Below are 19,101 nucleotides of genomic sequence, written 5' to 3'. Positions count from 1 at the left end.
TAATCACGAAAGTCTGTTTTCCAGTCACTGACATTCCCATTTATGTCAAAATTATTAAGAATGAAAAGTCTTTGGGTCATTTTTTTATGAAAACTTTTATATTTTTCTCATTTTTGTGGCTGTCAGACTTAGTGGCAAGCTTATTTTTTCGCTTTTCCTCTGTTCACGCTGAGAGTGGAGCATAGCACTTGTTATAAATTAATCTTCATTAGGGTCACTTAGACAATAACAAAGCGACCGGAGGTCGGGTCGGCTGGGCCAGCTGTGCACATTCAAAAATCTATGAAATTGTTGTCAAAAGTGGGGTAAATTGGAAAATTCTCGGTATACGTTTCGTATCTGAAAAATATATACAATCCTAAACGAAAGGAGAGTAATTAATTGATCACTTAAGGAATATAGACCACCCACAACGAATTGGAGAAAAAGTATATATTTTTGTGTTGAAAAGATCTTTTTCCGTTTTCTAACAGTGCAACCATATGTTGCAACTAACCAATCCCTGCATCTGCGCATGCCGAGTGCCGCAAACTTTCATTGAATTTTCATTAAATTTTTTTGCTACTGCTGCGGTTGGCATTGCGCGCAATAAATCAAAAATTCAACTAGAAAATATTGTCAACTTTTCACTTTTAATTACAATAGTTTCGTAGTGGTGTGCGAACAAATTTTTAGGTCACGCCAACATAAATCACAAGCTCACTTGTGTGAATCTTTGGCGAAATTTCTACGAGACTATGCAAATATTCCGGATTGACATAGCCCCGAAGTACTAAACTGTGGTTGTCCGCCATGCTGGGAAATAGTTTTCATCCATCCAGTCATTTTTTTTCGCACATTTTTGGCGCATAATTTTGAGTAGTTGGAAAACAAAATTTCCGGAAACTATTTTCACTTTATTAAAATTTTCGAATGTCAACAGCTTAAATCTATGCAATGTAGTTTTACAACTTTTGGGGTATTTTCAACGTTGTTGTTATGGTTAGTGAGCTTTATTGAGAGTTTTTAGAGTTCAAAGTTCTGGGTATCGTATAGTTAGGAACCTCATTTCTTCTGGTTTTATTTATCATTTAAATAAGCTTTAAACCACTGTCGTGTTTGTCAACAAAAAGCTTTCTAGAATCTGGACCAATATGCCATAATATGAATATATAGACATAACATTCTATAGGGCAAACAGAAAATAAACATTTCCGTAACGTAATCATAGCCATTTCAAGGTTTTTGTGAGAGAGTGAGATATGAAAAATAAAAAAGGCAATAAAAAGCACGCATGTGAGTACTTCAAAGATACTCGTATCGCGCCGGCAATAAACTCAATATAAAACCAATTAAGATACAAACAATACAGAATATCAACTTTTAAACCATGATTTACTTTAAAATTTAAACTCTTCTTAGTGACTATTCCACATACACTTTAACTAACTAATCTTAATTCAGGCTTTTTGGCTTTCGGGGGAATCCCTTTAGAGTCGAATACCCACCACACTGGCCTTTGTGTGGGGAGCCGCCGGCTGGAGGATAACCTCTCCCCGCTCGTCCTTGTACTCCGCATACTCCTGAGCCAGGACGCACTCCATTTGCAGGGCGGTCATCAGGCGTGTGGAGTTGAGGTTAGTGCAGGTGGAGCAGACGACGGGAAATCCATGGGTGCGGCCCAGTTCAATGGTGGCGGCCACTAGGCGGGAGCCCACGCCCTGGCGGCGCACTGTGGTGCTCACCCCCAGCATGTAGAGGTAGAGGACCCGCTCCACCCCGTAGTGCTTGAAGACATTCGCACGCCACTCGATTCCGGCCAGGAGCTTGTGAATCTTGTCCAGCAGACATGAGACTGGCTTCTCGTGTGCTTCCTTGTACTCCCGCTCGAGGTCTGAGGGCTCCATGGCCCCATTTAGGGTTACTCCCACAATGCGTCCAGCATTGTCGACGGCTGCCAGGGAGAGGCCCTGCTGGAGCAGCTGGTGATGCAGCTCCGACTCGGTCGGTATGACGGCGGCCTGGGACGGGTCCTCCTGGGGTATGAGCATCAGTGGCTCGTGCTTGAAGAAGTGCTCGGCCAGAAAGGCCTCCACCTCCGGGTAGTCCTCCACCCTTAGGGCGCGTATCGCGATCTCTGACATCTTTTCAACTGCGACTCGCTCACAAACTGGGAGAAATTAGCGCAATTGACTTGCTATATAGATGCCGACACGCATGTGGCGAGCTTGTTCTCACTCACTTTTGAGCTTTTCACGAATATTGTGCCTTGGCCTTTGCCCCTCCATCCCCTCATACAAAAAACCACCCACCGATCACAACCGAAGCAGTGTTCTTATCAAGTGATGTTGAAATTTTGTTCACTTGTTTTTGCCGAGGTGGAAAATAGTACACCGAACATTGTCATACTCTCTAATTTAGTTGAAGATCTAGGACTAAATACAGAAAGGTCTTGAGTCTACCATAGAGTCTCCATTTTTTGAGTGTCAGAATTTATAATAAATTATTTTCTTACCTTCTTAGGCCTGAATATACATACTTCATATAAATCTAAATTATTTTCTTCTAATATTATATGGATGCAAATACATGTGCGTCGTATCTGGCAAAATGCCTAGTACATTTTGAGAAACGAAGCTTTTTTCCAAACTTTCTGAGCGTAAAATACCGGCCCCAGTAAAGATCGTAATTGGGGATTATTGTACACTCTCAGAGGGTATGTTAGTAATAGGTCCTTAAAATAAAAGTCACAGTCCATAAAGAAATATTTTTGTGATAAAAAAAGACTGCCAAGTTCATAAAGATCTAACTGTCTGCACTTAAACTGAAATTACTTAATCGAGCATATATCTTAGTTACTAAAATAACCCCTCTAGACTAGTCTAGACTCTAGACTCTAGACTCTAGACTCTAGACTCTAGTATACCTTATAGCTATATTTTTTTTTTTTGCTTTCTAAAGAGATTTATTTTATAATTTCCTTATAAAAACAATCGCTTACTGCCAAGGTTAGACTTGAAAGAAAGCTTAGTTAAATAAAATCAAGATTGCCAAATAAAATTAGAACAGGTGGATGATTCAGATGGGAATAAAAAGTCTAATTAGATAAAAAGTCGGTTGATCGAAATCAACTGGAAACTGGTTTTCGTCAAACAGAGCTTTGTGATTTGCGTGCCTCAACTAGAAAGATCACTGTTGCCATGCCATGCCGCAACCTCAAGCCCTCTTGTTAACAGTCACCCCCACACAATTCACGCAATGCAAAATGCAGGCCATTAGTGCAATTTGCCCCTTCCTCGAACCCACTTCGACCCTGCCACACACAGCCACAGCTGCCTGTACTGTGCCTTCAGTCACACGCACTCATTAACCCTTTGTCGCCTACTGCTCGCCGTTTTGCAGCCCATTCAACTTTGTTTATTTATTGACCTTCGTTGTCTTATCAGAATGTTTATGGCATTTGCTGCTCTAACTTTAAAATAATTTTCGTTTTATTTGTTTTTATTTGCGTCACTCTTTTGCGGGGCCGGTTGCTCTTTTTATGGGAATTTAATTAGATCAAAAAGCCATAAAAACCAAAAAAGAAAAAAATAAAAACCCTGTCCCGAGTGTCTCCCTCTGACTGCCTTTTTTATTTTGCTATTTTTGACTGGGAAATTGTTTAAAATTATTGGCGTTTAATTTGTTGCGTCATTTTGAAAGGTTTCAAATTTGTGACTTCAGAGGGAAAACGAATTAACGTTTATTGAAATCGATTTCGGAGCGGCAACCGAGCTGGTAAGAGGAGTAGGTATCCATTTGTATCCATTTTTCGCGTTTTAAGTTTAATTTTCGATTTTTATTTTCCAGTCGCTGACAACCCGGCCCGCGCTATGGCTTGAAGTGGGTGGCGCATGGTGGCTCTGGGGTCTCTGGGATACGTGACCGGTTTAACAAATTTGTGCGTGCTTAGGTCCCGCCAGGTCCACGGACCAACCCCCAAACATACACACACCCACTCATTCACTCACTCACTTGGCCTTATCCCATTTGGCTTTGTAGTTATTACGGTTTTATCTGCTTGACCATTTCAAAAGTCACTTTTGGCCGTCTATCGGGCCACTCGCTCCACTAATTAAAATGGCTTGCACTTGAGGGTATTGGGAGTGGCTAATAGCAGCTACCTACTGGAAATTAATTTCCCACGTTCACGGTTTCCAGACTATAATTTTTGTTTTTATAAAATTTATTTTTGGCTTAAAAAGTTTTTTTTTTAGGAAAAATGGCTTTATACTTTCAACATAATCCTAATTGGTTTTCTATAAAGTTTTTTTTAGAAAACGGTTTTTTTTTTTTTTTTTAATTCAGGGGTATAACCATAATGGTAGGGTAGTAGAAACTTTTAATTACTTTATCAAGTAATGGATTAATACCCATTTACCATCTAAAACAATCCATTATTTTTATTCTTTTTTGTAGCTATCAGCCGATTCCCACAGTTATAATCGTCATCTGTTTCAATTAGTTTGCAATTTGAGGGCAAAGTTTTTATTAAATTTACCTCAACCTACCCCCCAAATCCATTTACCGCATCGGGGAACCGAGATAATCGGGTAACCGAAAAAAATCACGAAAACACAATAAACTCGCTCGCGACTTTTGTTTTCACATAATTAAATTGACATTAGGAGTCGTTTAACTTTATCTAACTGAATTTAGGCAAAACTTTTGGAGATGCCCGGGTTAAGCTAACTCGAGTTGCGATTAAGACTGCGACTACGATGCGATGGGGTTGCGGCGGGGATCCGGCAGAGTCACCTGTACTTTTTGGCTCCCATGCGAAGAATCATTGAAGAATCCCAATCCCACCCACACGATAACCGACGACGATAGCCGGCAATCGATTACGGAGTCGAGAGAACGAATACACAGTCGCTGCCAAACGCGCGACGACACGTTACTTCAGCAAAAGTTTCGCAAGGACTCTAAATATTTTCGCTGATTAACCATCCGCCCTGAGTGCACAATCGTCCGAGCCGAGCCACTTCGCTGCTATGAGCTGCCACTCTGTTAAGCCCTCGTCTCGTGTTAACACTCTGTTATGTGTCCTTTTTTGTATGGCGAAAACAGGATCCAGGATAACCTGGCGCCCTATTATTCTCTCGCTTGGGAAAATCCTGCGCTCTCTTTCTGTTTACAAGAGAGAGACGATTCCGCTGAGCAATCACAAAATGTGGATCGTAGTGGAAGCTGTGTGGACCTAGGGTCACAATTCGATTTATTTAATGCAATTTTAGCCAAACAAAACCGGTTACAGGGCCCTGAAAATCTCGTGTAAACGCATTCCAAACAGAAAACCAATTACAGAGTTGATTCTTTTAAGAAATTCTCTTCTGACGCATTAATTATTTAAAATTATTGATTTCATGTCTGGCTCCCGCTTCACCTTTTCACCTTCCTCCCACCGCCCCCACAACGCCCCCACCAGAGCCGTTACTTTGTATTAACTTAAAATGGAGCAGATAGTGGAGCAGGCTGCTCTTTTGGCTGCTTTCTCTCTCTTCAAAAGGCGTATAAGACTGAAACGGCTTGGCAATGGAACACACATTGTTGCTTCTTTCGAGAAGAGAGCGGCGAAAGAGAGCCGGCGTCTGCCTGTTGATAAGTTTTTAAAACAAAAGTACTTTCTTTCTGCAGGGTGGTTTCTCAGGTAAGGGAATTATGACTATATAACTATTTGTTTAGTATTAGTCACTAATGTAATTAGTACTCTAGGGGGTTTATCAGAGTTTCTAAAAAAAAGTTTCTAAAAATCATATTAAATTTTTAGGGAAGTGTTATAATTTTTAAAAATAATTTTTAAATTATTTTAAATTTATTTAGAAATATGTATGTATTAATATATTGTATTAAAAAAACTTGTAAGAATCTCCAACATCTATTCCAAGACACTACAAAATACCCAACATCAAGTAAAAATTTTGGCTTAAGACCGACAGCTTAAAGTCCAAAATCAAGTTTAATATTTTTAATAAAAAATAATATAAACACAAAAAATGTTGTTTGCTTTTTAAAGTCTGTAACCAAATCCGAGCATTGCAACCCGACGACGCCCCCTGCCTCTCGACCAAGTCGAAACTCCAATTAGGGCCACCACCTCCGTCTAACGACTGTCTCGGTGGCCCCGCCGGAATTTGTTTGGTAGATAACTACATGGCATACCATAGTTAATCCCCGATGTCGTTGCCAAACATTCAATCAAACGCTGTCAAAAGTTTCAGCGCCAAAAGCTTAGCCCCACGTTGAAAATTCCTAAGCCCAATCGGCGACAGAGAAAAATTGTATACTTATATATAAAGATATACTTATATATATTTTAAAGAAAAACAAACAGAAATACATATCAAATTGTTGACTTAATGAAGTAGGGGAAAACAATGCGGTATCAGGCATGAGCCAAGGGTTTCGTCTTTGGCTTCGTCTATCACCCTGAAAACCAAACTTTTTTTGTCACTGGGGATTGGACTTGAAAATTTTGCGTTTAACTGTTGGCTGTTGGCTTTTTTTTTTTTGGATCTTTTGCTTATCAAATTTTTGCAACGTTTTAGCCGGGGTATAATGTCTGAAAAGTTTTGCAAATTGTTGCTATCAGTAAGAGGATTTAAAGCAGGGTACTCTGGGGATTTACTTTTGATATCAATAGGGTATAGGCATTACTTATCCTTTTCCTTAAAAATTATAATGATTTTTGCAATCTCACATCAAAATCTTAAGCCATAAATCCTTTATGGTAACTATTACTCAAGAAAAGTTGTAATCCTAAGAAGATTTTCACAGATCTGAAAACAATTAGACATAATGGCTGGTAAAATGAAAATCTTCTAGTCTGATCTTTAAAATCCATGACTCGACGGAATTGGGAGCGCGTAGGCCAGCCAGGTAGGTGGAAAAAGATGAAAAATATTGGAAAAATGACTGGACTTCTCTATTATGATTTCGTACCTAGACACTCTGAGCCATGTGTGGGCAGTCCGCTCCAGAGTCAAGATGTCAAGCTGATTGGTCTGACACTTATCAAGGAACAGAAGGTGCCGGAAAATCAATAAGCGGCTAAGAGAAGAAAGGGATCGGGGTCGGACGGGTAACTTAAAACGCAGCCGCCTGACGTGGCAAACTATTTTACACCTGAACTGTCTGACCTGTCAAAAGCGGGCCCAGACGAGACTGCCGAGGCGAGGTTTAGGAAGGCACTGGGGGAAAAACAAATAGAAAATCGCTTAAAAATTCGAAGCCAGAAAATGTATATACAATATGAACTTTGCAGCGTAATGAAGATATTCGAGAAGGGAATGGGGAAACACGTTGCTCCTTTTGACAGCCATGACAGTCATAATAAGCAGCCTGCCATAAGCTGTTGGTAGTCGATAGAAAAGGTCGATGGCAAAACCCAATGAAAGCCCAGACCAGCACCCCAGCACCCCACCTGTTTTCACCTGTCTCATTTAAAGAGTGAGAATATCTGATATGGCTTTATGAATTACTGTCAATATTTGTTAGAGACTTAAAGCTCCGTCACTCCCTTCTAGCTTAAGCCCATGATTAAGAAATTAATTTAAAAAAAAAAATCGAACCGTTCTTCTTGTTAAAATGCAATCCATTAGAAATGGTAAGCCGTCAAGTTTTTGTGTTAAGACTAGAACGGAATATCCAAGAACCGACAGCAACTGCAACGACAGAAGTTGTAAACTTGTCAGTTAACAGGTAGGCGCCACTCTTTGGTTCGACTTGCCGCAGAAATTCCAAACTCCCTACCTTTTCAAAAGGGGTTCCAGTAAGAAAGGGAACCGACGGCTGGAGGACTGGAGGGCGTGGAGCTGTCGGCTGGGGAAGGAAATTCAAAGGCTGCCAATTGCCAACTGAAGCCGTAAAGTATGCTAAGCAATTTGCGTCGTGTGTGAAAGGGGTGGCTGATGGGGGAGCGTCCAGGAGTGAGTGTGTGGTGCGTCATTTATTGTTGTTTTTTTTTTCCAATTTGAAATATGGAGAGACGGATATAGGGTGAGCTGGATTGGAAGTCAGGCCATGCAGCTCTGGCCCAAACAGCACCTGGTACCCGTCAGAGTAGTCAGTGGGGAAGGCCACTCCCGCCCTATGCTTCGTCACCTTTGGTCGATAGGACCCTTCACAAGTCGAACACTGTGATGTGATTTTGGTGTTGGATGGTCCCCTGTTCCAGCACGTGAGTAGTTTGCATCGATAAAGGAACTTTAATGACGATTGTCCTATTTAACAGTGACAATTGAAAGTGGGCTATGTAATACCCGGTACTTACGAGGTAATATGAACCCTACTTACGTACTTTAGAATATTTTCAATAAAATGTATTAAGAATACAAGACACTTTTTGTCTTTAACAACAGTGATTGTATATTTGGAAGATATCCAATCACAAAGCTAATCAAAATGTCCAACACATACACTCCAGTCGTACTCAAATATATTCCCTCAAGTCCTACTTCACACATCCTCACCCGTAAAGGGCCAACTCGGTGTCTTGAAGTATTGTTGGGTGTTGATTGGGGGCAGCCTTCGACGCTATATGGCTCTTTGATTTATTGGAGGGGCTCGGAAAACATTCCTAAGAGCGGCTCTTGGGCAATAGCCACAGCCCGGCTAAATACACACTTGGTATTAATATTAATATGTAACCTCTTGTGCCATTGAAGTGGGCCATCGCGCATTTTCCACTTTAACCAAAAGATAAATATGAAAATAAGCGTACTTTTATACAAAATAAGGGCAGTTCTATACTCTCTCAAGCGTGGCAGAGCTTATACCAAGATTTACGATTAAAGTTTGAGACTATAATGCTAAATAGATGACTGTTCCTGCCGTTGTCAAGTTTTGATTGATAGATCGCTCCACAAGGTGGACAGCATCGAAAGTGCAGGGATATGGAAACATGAAGACATGGTCTCAGCTGTGTCGAAAAAAAATTTGTCAAAAGGAGAAAAATTAAGCGCAACTTACACATGTAATCGAATACTTTGCCTCCGACTGCATCTGGGTAAGCCAATCCATCAAAGAGGAAGTAGTCGCGTGTGCATCGCCACTCGAATTACCAAACAATAGTAATGATACACTGAACGCAACCACCACCCATCCCATCACCCAAAAGAATTCACTCAGCTCACTTCGATGATTCGGTTCACCCACCCATCGGAAATCTTCAACCCCTCGAAGGGGAAAAAAAATAAAACACTTTCCTCCTGTGACTCTGCCTGTGATCTGCTGCAGATGTTTGCATTTATTTTGTAATTACTGTCACGCAATGTAACCATCAAATCAAATAAAATAAATTCTTAGTTTCCAAAGTGGCGGAACTTGCGAGAGTGGATTTTTCTTTCCACGGCTGGCTTGGGGAGTAGGATTACAAATCTCCTTCTGCCAAGGAAACTTTTAGGTCTAGTTTTAGATTTCACTTCACTCGACAGACAGGCACTCCACGGCACAGACACAAACACAGAAACAGACACACACACAGAAACACAAACAACGATAACCCCTTTGAATTAATGATTTCTGGGCCAAAGTTCACCGGAGAGATACTGAATAAATGATTAAGCGGGTGGCGTCAAAACGAAATGGAAATACGGCAAATTATTGGCGTTTTATTTCATTAAAGCAATTAATATTTTACACTCTTTTAGGGGCATTGAAATAATTAATTATTTTACCCTTTGTAGTGGGTATTAAAACCCAGACAAGGACACTTCTGTTATCCCTTCGTGGGGATATTTGTTTTGATTCTTTAAAGCAAAGGGACTATTAGGGAAATTAAATGAATCTTTAAAGATAAACCCCATTTATTTTATAGTAAAACTTTCAGTGTTTAAACATAAAATTGAAAAATGAAGCCAATAACTTCTTGGGAGGAAGTCTAAAACAAATACTGGAGCTAATAGACCAAGACCCAAAAGACTGACCAATAACATATTTATAAGCCTTGTTTATTGTTATGACTATGACTATGACCAGTGCCATGTCTCCATCTCCCTATCTATATATATTATCATGTATATGTAGCTCTGGCTGTGGCTAGTTGTATATATACTCCAAGCCCCGATTGTGCAGACAATAATAAATAAACGCTAAAAGTTTTCAATATTGATAAACTTTTTCTGCAGTCAGCTCAACCTTGTCATGGCATGGCCTGGCCTGGCGGGACACCGAGGCAGCCGGAAGCTACGTTCATAACACCGGAAATGCCTCAACACAAGGACCTGGTGGGTTGCAGCAGATACAGAAGTACCATTTACAATTTTTATACATAAAGCAATCCCTACCCACAGTCCATGTAATTTGTTTTTATGTCTGCCCCCAATACGTGAGATAATGCCCGGAGTTGAGCCACATTTTTTCGCCTGCACCCAACTTCGATTAACATTGGCAACATCGCAGCAAGACTGAAAGGGAAGGGCCAGGCTTCTGGTCCTGGTCCTGGCTCTGGCTCTGGGTCTGGGCCATAGCCAACAAGTGGCGTCGGCCATGGCCGTGAATTCCACATATAATTTCCGTCGAGTGCTTCGGTCCTGTCATGCGAGAGACTATGCTTTTCTTTCCCTTTTGCTTGGCTGGGAGGAAAAGTAAAGCAAACGGGAAAGAAAAGCATTCATCGGATGCATCCGAAAGCTACATACTCTTGATGTTACTGTGAACAAACTAAATGGATCTACTAAGAGATAAAATTTGTCTTAAAATTTAAATTCAATTACGATAACGAGCATCGTGACACCGGAGAGTCAAATTTCCACATTAGTTATTCAATATTTCCCGAGTTATCCTTATAATTTCGGAGGTATTAAGTTCTCTTACTTGGCATCCGCAATTAAAGTCATTACCCGACTTTATCCAATAGGGATAGTTACAGGGTCGCACCAAACAGGCACACCATCCCCAGGCACACCCACATCCACCCTTTTCTGCCAACAATGTCTCAGTTATCCCTCAACGTGTTTGTGTCCGACCAAACTCCGAAAGTGCCTCACAAAACTTTTCAGCAAAGCCACCCACAGACGCGCCCCCAAATCTGAAGAAGTCCGGATTCCCAGGACTTCCCAGCCATAGCCATGGCGACTGCCACTCCCTCTGGCGCTCCCACTCCCACTCCCACTCCCACTCCCGCCCACAGCCCTGAAACCCCGAAACGTTTAGCATACAATTAGCCCGGCAGATGGCAGCGCCAAAAAAGGATGGACTGGGCCATGGGAAAGTTGAAGCCTGGCAAAAACTTCGGCGAAAATTATTAAAATTTCCGTTGGGTCCTTGCCTCCGAAAAGGGTTGACCATATGGAAATTAGAATGTGACAGGCATTGCGGGTACAGGAGGGGCTTTTCCCGACGCCGTTTTCCGTTTTTCCGATTTAAAATCGGGTTTTTTAAAGTCAGCTGCAAACTTTTTGCTTTGTCAGCTCCCATATGAATTGTGGGGGGAATTGAAGGACCAGGACCTGGTGGCTGAATTTTTATTTTATTGGATTTTTTAAGTGTGCAAAGTAGAAAAGAGCAACGTTGTGAGAACCCAGAGATATGTGATATTAAATAAAACGAAAATGCAACCTTAACTTATAATTGCAATCTTATTTGAATAGGTGGGCATGTTGGAAAGGAGATCTTTTCGAAAAAGGTCACCCTTTTGGCCAAGGGTCACTGTCATTTAATAACCACAAAATATTAAGAGAATACGACTGACTTTAAGGAGCCTCCTCCAACTTACCTTGTAATAATCTTCAAGTTACAAAATCGTTAAAATGAAAACCCAACCAACTAAATAGGAAATTGCAAAAAATTTGTACAAAAATGTCCTCTCTTATAGATATAAATTTTTTTGTTGGCAGTGTTCTCGGCGTAAATTTTCCACCTTTTACACATTTTACTTCCATTTGATTAGATCGGCGACACGTGCAGGAGATGATGGCCATGGATGCTAGAAGCCGTAAGTGGGATGGAATGGGGGCGTCACACATCCTGTTTTGTTTTCCCAGCCATGGTTCATTTTTTTCCCGTTTTTTTTTTTAAATTTACACTCTCATGGCTTTACCATTTTGAGGCTTATCGGGCAGCAGCAACTTTTCTCATAACCAACATCAAACAGTCTTCGTGTTAGCTTCTGCGTGCACATCATGAACAGCAGCTATTATTATCCTCTATCAGAGTTCAAGCCCCTCCAACCCCCCGGAATGAGTGTAAAAAAAAAAAAACGCAAAAAATCGACGTGATGTTTGCCTCAAAAAGGATGTCATCAGCACGAGCAGCATCAGATCCTGAACAGCTGCGGCTTGTTGGGCGAGTATGCTGATTAAAATTTGTTTTGTCATATCGATAAGGTACGACTTTTGCAGCCCTATTCTTATCCGGCCAGCCCTCCCCGTCAATTTAAAGGCAGTTTAATAACCGGCCCCGTTGTGCTCTATCGGTTTTCCCGGATCCAGACATCTCCCAGGCCGACGAGGAGGCCTCAAGTGCTTTTTTTCTCTCGAATATCTCCCTCCTGGTTGCGCCTGGTTTTTAGTGTATTGTTTGATTTTTTGGTTACTGAGATGCTTTCTTTTTGTTGTGTCATCTTGTAAAAATTCATACTCCCTTGCTGGCTTTAGCTGAAATCTTTTTACCTTTGCTCTGTCAATTTTTATGGGCCTACAAAATCAGACCATTATGATATGGGTACGGGCTGTCCCCGTTCCATGACGAAACACATCATTAGGCCGGAGTCTCCAGGTGATACTCCGGGGGAAGGCACTACTAGGAGATGTTTAATGATGGCTGACGGGATACATAATTTGTATGTGTAAGCTGGGAGTTCTATACCTTCGGTTGGATAAATTTGTCTTGGAACACGTGCTTTAGAAATTGATTGATTGTCGCCAAGCAGTCGGCCGAAATGAAAATGCCGTATTATTGTAAATTTAATTAATTAAGCTTTGACTGTGTGGTTGGGGCCTGAGAGTGGTTGAAACGAGGAAATTAATAAGTTAAAGCTTAGCTTGAATATTTGAAAATTCGGTGTCCTGGCATAGCTGGTTTGCTCCATTGTTATTATCCCTGGCACGGAGATTTTCTGGTAGAACGAGCTGACGGGCAGGAGCAACCATCATGAGATATTTACAATGCACTGCACAAAGGGAATACGATAAGCATTTGACGAGACAAAGTCCCAAATGGAAAAGGCTAAAAAAGAAAAGGAATATATTTATTTATGCATTTGTGCTTAAAAAGTACCTATCTACAACAAAGAACTAGTCATGCTAAAAGTTGAAAGCAACTCTGGCTTTTACAGGTTTTGTAAAAATATTAAATTTAAATCTAAAATTTTTACTTTAATATTCTTTCCAGAGGGGATGAAAGTCCAGGAGTACAGGAAAATCAATGCGTTTACTCTCAATATCCATGTAATGACCAAATATTTTTTCGGTGCGCAGCATTATCTTTATTCCTACTCGTGATGGTGCATAATTAGGGAAAGTACTTTATCTCAGGTTTCGGGGAAAGTTGAATGTTTATTGAAAGCATTAAAATCAAAGTTATGGGGTGTTTAAAATACCAGGCTTAATCAGCAACAAAAATTCCAGAATTTAAGGTTTAAGGTTTGCGGAGGAGAGTTTGTAGTGTTTTATCTTCGTAAGAATGTCAGAGCTAGGATATCTATGCCTGGGTTAAAAATACATATTTAAAACAAACACAGACCGAAAACACTTGATCTTATCACTCAAGCCGACCTCACACATGATTTAAACACGCTTCCCTAGATAGTAAAATTTTCCTAAAAAGAAAAACTCAGTGTCTCGGTGCGTAAACATTTTTATATTCAGGACGAATATACACTTTAAACTGTTGCACGTTTTATCTGATTTACACACCGAGAGCCATGTGGCGGGACTGATAAGAGACGAGAGACCCCGCTTACTGTAAACAGCAGAAGCCGTACAATCGTTGTCCTGCCGACATCCTGCACTCGAGCCAAAAACGAGCTCCTGCTGAGCGTAAACCCAAACAAATATCCCGACATTTCGACAGCACATTACACGCACCCGCAAACGGTTGCAAGTGGAATGGGGGGTCTAATTATTCAGCGTTGACAAAAATAAAAGTGGCGCCAGTTGAAAGGACACCAAATGGTAACTATTTAGAAAATATATTTCCTGGCGCACAGGGTGCATTTAACACTAATCATTGTCTTCATTATTGTTTGGCTTGGGTCTGAGTTGGGTTTCCCTTTTAGTATCTGGATCCTTGGCAGCATGCCACCCTTTGGAGATATTTGAAACTTGGAGATATTTCAGGGAAAGCAAAATGTGTTGGCTTTGCTATTTTTGGTGGTCTGTGTGTAGATATGGAAGATGTACATTGTACAACTATGACTGTCATAATAATATACTATTTCAAGGCTGGGGAGTTTATTTATCAAGGGAGTTGGATAGACATTTGTCATACCATTTCTAGGAAAAAGAGAGTCTTAATTCTGATTCAGGACTTGCATCAGGCTAGTTTTTAAAAAAATACTCATACTCCAAATATTTCTATCATCAGCCAACTCTTTATTCTAAATTCAATTTGTCATTCAATGCAAAAACACTATAAAAGATTTTAAAACCGCTTTTAGAAACCTTAAACCGCTTGTTGTTCCCAATCCATTTAAGACATGTCTCCAATAACTACATGGATCTGAGCCGGAGTTTCCTATTTCATTTTCTTGAAAAGTGTTTTAAAGTCACATAAGGGAAATGTAAAATACATGGGGAGTGGGGGATAGCTGACAAAGGGCTTGGCAGATGTACGTATCTGATAAACGGAGGGTCAGTAATATTGATGGGCAACATATGGCTATGTGTTTTGACTTGGGAAACTGTTTAGTAACTAAATCAATTGAAGAAACTAATGGGAAATTAAAGAGTTATTAGTTGAATTCCAGAGAAAATAAATAAAATATGTAGAACACTTGAAATGTAATAAAAACACAGTGCTAAACTATTTTTATAGATCTGATTTTTTTTTATAGCCTTGAGATCAGATTGCATGTGCATTTGAGTTTTTTATTTAAACATTTTCTCCAGCTACTCCTCGTTGAGTTGTGATTTCGTCTCCTTCTTGGATCCTGCTGTAAAAGACGAAAAAAAATCTTAATTAATTTTATTGACATATTGCTAATTAGACAGAACATGACAAAGTATCAAGATTTATAGCGGTCGATGTGCTGCATACACCACAGAAAAATTCGAGGGAGCCGGGGCTTCGTGGCGGATCAATGAACGCATTCATTTTAATTGATAGACATGGAAAATATGCCAATCAAAGAAAACCGAGACAAGGAAATCGGATGAAAGAGAAAGAAGCTGGGGAGCCTGGGGGAGCGGAGGACGGAAAAACTCCATTCCAGGCCAAGAAAAGTCTGTGTGTGGAGAGCTCCTTCTCTATATTTATGAGGGCCAGAGCTGGAACTGGAGCTGAGGGTGGGGTGCCAGGAAAAACACGGTTCACTGGAATTTATGGGACTGCCCCTGGAAATGTCTCGTAAATCTCAAGCATAACAAAAAAAAAGAAGAAATTCCTGTCTGCAAAAAGTGCATAAAAATGTTTACATTTGTTTTCAAACAATTTGTGTTTTTTTTATTAGTTCTTTTTGTTTGCTTGGATAATATTTACCTTTTAATAATGCTTCCCTATTTCAGTGGCACTCGGGGGGTATATTTTTTGTCGTTATTTTGGTGGATAGCGGGTGGATAGCGGGAGTTGATTGCATTGCTGACAAAAAAAAACACAAGAAAAAAATTAATTCCTACGCTGTGAGGAAACCACAAAAAATATTTTCGTGTCTCATAAATTTTCCTGCATGTGCACTCAACAGTGTTATTGGGAAACGTTTTTCAAAAAAATAACTGAATATGCGTAACTAAAAGGTATGGCTTTAAATTGAGGTTTGACTTTATCACAAACAGATTAAAGTATTTTACACAGTAGAGTGCTCTTTTTATTTTCCAAAATAAAAGATAAACATAAATGTCAAAATTATATGAATGAGATTTAAGCTCCACAATTATTCTCTGTTTTCTGTGTAGAGTGGAAAGGTTATATATATTTTTTATATATAAAATACCACAATAAAAGCTAGCACTCCATAAAAAAATAACCCCCTTTCTTGTTTGAAATTCTTCAAGTTTTATTTCGATTAAACCTCATGCATAAATGACTGACTTGGAAGCTCTTCTCTCTCTATTAGGAACTCCGACATGGTCTATCCTATGACCCGGAAAATTTTCAACGCATATGGCAATTTTCTTGTCAAGTTTCTACGTTCCTTTGACCCGGCCCATCGGCCCAAAGCCAGCCCCTAACCAAGTTAATTATGCGAATCGCCCATTCGAAATTGTCAAATAGCAGACTCGAACTGACAGAATTGGCAGGAGAAATGTCGATTGAACCTCCTCCTGAAGGGTTAATTGCGAATTGAATGTGGGAAAAATGCGCAGTTGGTGTTTTAATTATGAATTCCTCAAAGCGACTTCAGTTCAATTAAAGCGGTGCCAGTTAGGATCCTTCGACACGTCAGGGGTTGCTTTTCCCTCAACAATCGTGTGCAAATCGAACTATAATTGCAAAATAATAGCCTTGATGTTGGGCTTCGGTTATGAAGTAATCAATGCAGGGGAACTAGTTATGTGGAAATTTATAAATTCATCAGAAATGGTTAGTTTTCATATAGCTGGGGATTAAGGAATTAAAAGCATGAGCCTATTAGAAAAGTTTGCAAGAATATAGTAACCCTTTAGGATGGCTGACTAATGACTAACTAGCTTGAGTTTCTTTTGCTAATTCCTTAAAGTCATCCAAAATAAAAGTACCAAGAAAGAAGCCCTATTGTTGGTTTTTTGATTAAATGAATTTAAGGTTTGCAATACAATCCCTGATCCCGCCACGTGTGGCGGTCTGCACCCCCCAAAAATTGTACGGTGGTTGTAAGCAAATGACCTGCTGCATTTGAACTGAAAGGAATATATTTATTTAAAAATCGTGCATGCTTGAAAAATAATTTTTGGCAATTAGCAGCCGCCGTTCCCCGGGAAAAGGGAAATGCCTTCCCCACCTCCACTTGGCTGGTACTTCCCGGGATGTTTTTATTCTCGTGATTCGCGAAGGACCAGCGCTGGCTTTATTATCCTGGCAGTGCTCCTGGTGCTGGTGCTGGTGCGACTGCAACCTGAGGGATAGGAAAATAAATTATCTGGTTGCACACTTTTTCCCCCTTTTACCTTTTTTTTTTGCGCACCCGCCGCGTGTTCTGGTGCGTGCGCCACGCCCATCTGACCCGCCGACACCGCCCTCGCCGCCGCCATAGCCCTCGACCGAGCTGCATAATAATGTTATTAAATTAAATATTTGCTTTGGGGTATAAAATTTCATAATTTAATTAATTTTTTACATGCTCGACTCTGTTGTCGTCTTGGAGAGTTGGCTGGGTTGGTGGATGGATGGGCCAAGGCGGAACGAGGCACGAAAAAATATTGAATTTTACGGAGCTGGTTGATGAATGATTGCCATGGTTGCCATGATTCGGGGTCTGGGTTGGGGGTGGCTGCCAGCGGGTGGTTGCGGTCTCGGTGGATGCTGAAGCTGAAGAAGCTGGGACAGCACCTTGAAAGTTGGGCGGTAGCCACAGGACTGACTTTCTGGCTAAATAGGAGAAGAGAGTTTACCATCAAAAGAGCTTTGTTACAAGCTTCTAGTAATAAGATAGAGTTTTGGTTCAATTTTTAAAGAAAATATATGTAGGTGACTTGTATAGGTGATTCTATAAATACGTGACTCATAAAACCCGATTGCCTCTGTAGTAACAAATCATAATACATGGATTTTTAAACCTATCTATATTATATTTCACATTTTCCCAGAGAATAGGCATTTCCCTAAAAAAATATCATTATTGAATCATTGAAAGCACTCCGGTTGGGTTGTCATGGATCTGCCGGAGGGGATGGGAACAAACTATATCCTTAGTTCTCATACCTCGCTTTGAGCCAATACTACACTAATTGCCAGGCTTAATAGGAATTAAAAGCAAATGCCCGGCAACAGGAACAAAAGTGACCGTACCAGTGCCTAGGGACAGGACATTGCCCAGATGGACCTGCGATTGTTACATGGGCGTATAGCATTGTGGGTGCAGTGGGGGTTATTATGCCCGGAATAATAAACGAACTCTGCGATGCGTTTGTGTTGGTTGGTAATAAAATGAGAAATTTCACGTTTTCAAAAACCTCGTTGCACTAAACGGACTAGGACTATCCTCGCCCCCTTCCCATGCTCCTTCTGTTATTCGGTTTTAACATGAATGAGAGTTTTTTCGGGGGAGACGGGGAGCAGAGGAAGTTGCGACGGAAATATAAGCCACGGCAAATCGCATAGAATGTATGTAAAAGATGCAATTTCAGCTGCTGCCGCTACGCCATTCCGACAGCATCCCCACTGACTACATAGTCCCCAAACAATTCCATGAAATTAGCTATTTCTTTGCGTTCTCCTCGAACCGAGTACAGAATGCGGAGTACAGAGTAGGTCCGGCGAAGTAAAACCCATTTTTCGGCTCAAGCCGCGGGCCTTCAATGCTCGCAAATTGTAAAAGAGATGAGTTTCTGAATAGTCATCACCATCAGTGGAGCAAAGGAGGAAACTTTGAGTACTGTTGAGGCGGGCTGGCGTGGCGAGGAGTGCCAGTAGTGCCAGGGACCGGCAGGAGCAACAGAAAAATTAGCTGCCAGGATAGGCGAGAAAGAAGCTGGCAAATGCAAAAACCCTCTATTCAAATTGTGCTTTTAATTGACTGCTTTAAAGGAGAAAACACACCCACGGCAAAGGTATACTATATATACAGCCGAAAAGTGGCACAACAAAATCTGAGCTGTTGTTTGGTTGGCAGGAAAGCTAAAAAAGCTCATTGTATGCATGGCACAATGTTCCCATTTTAAAATAATTACTAACTATTTGTTTACCAAATACATTTTAAATCAAGACTAATGGGTATTTTTTGTTCTCTATTTTAATAAAAATAGTTCTGGCATTTAATAGTTAATATTTTCTATCAAAAATGTAATA

At 40.5% G+C, this 19,101-nt stretch overlaps 3 protein-coding genes across 5 annotated transcripts in view; all 3 read right to left on the bottom strand.

The window, feature by feature from the left end:
• Positions 1 to 4,993, bottom strand: part of Ddr (discoidin domain-containing receptor 2) — a 45,556-nt gene extending 40,563 nt beyond the window's left edge. For 2 of the 3 annotated variants that reach the window (XM_017241656.3, XM_017241657.3), the window contains exon 1: positions 4,520 to 4,993. The gene's annotated coding sequence lies outside the window, so the exon portion shown is untranslated. The remainder of the gene's footprint in view (positions 1 to 4,519) is intronic. The other variant, XM_070277600.1, reaches the window with a different exon arrangement.
• The window catches only part of LOC108125396 (uncharacterized), a 91,336-nt gene that overhangs the window by 25,779 nt on the left and 46,456 nt on the right, over positions 1 to 19,101 (bottom strand). The window lies entirely within an intron of this gene.
• On the bottom strand, positions 876 to 2,171 carry AANATL2 (Arylalkylamine N-acetyltransferase-like 2). The gene has a single exon (XM_017241660.3). The coding sequence runs from the start codon at positions 2,121 to 2,123 to the stop codon at positions 1,470 to 1,472; it is 654 nt and encodes a 217-aa protein (XP_017097149.2). The 5' UTR covers positions 2,124 to 2,171; the 3' UTR covers positions 876 to 1,469.

The sequence above is a fragment of the Drosophila bipectinata genome, chromosome 2L (assembly GCF_030179905.1).
Source record: "Drosophila bipectinata strain 14024-0381.07 chromosome 2L, DbipHiC1v2, whole genome shotgun sequence".
NCBI classification, from domain to species: Eukaryota; Metazoa; Arthropoda; class Insecta; order Diptera; family Drosophilidae; genus Drosophila; species Drosophila bipectinata.
This window is presented reverse-complemented; position numbering and strand designations above follow the sequence as displayed.

Bases quoted from the DNA above. Each gene is read 5' to 3' on its own strand.
- AANATL2 (XM_017241660.3), bottom strand. From the start codon at position 2,123: ATGTCAGAGATCGCGATACGCGCCCTAAGGGTGGAGGACTACCCGGAG.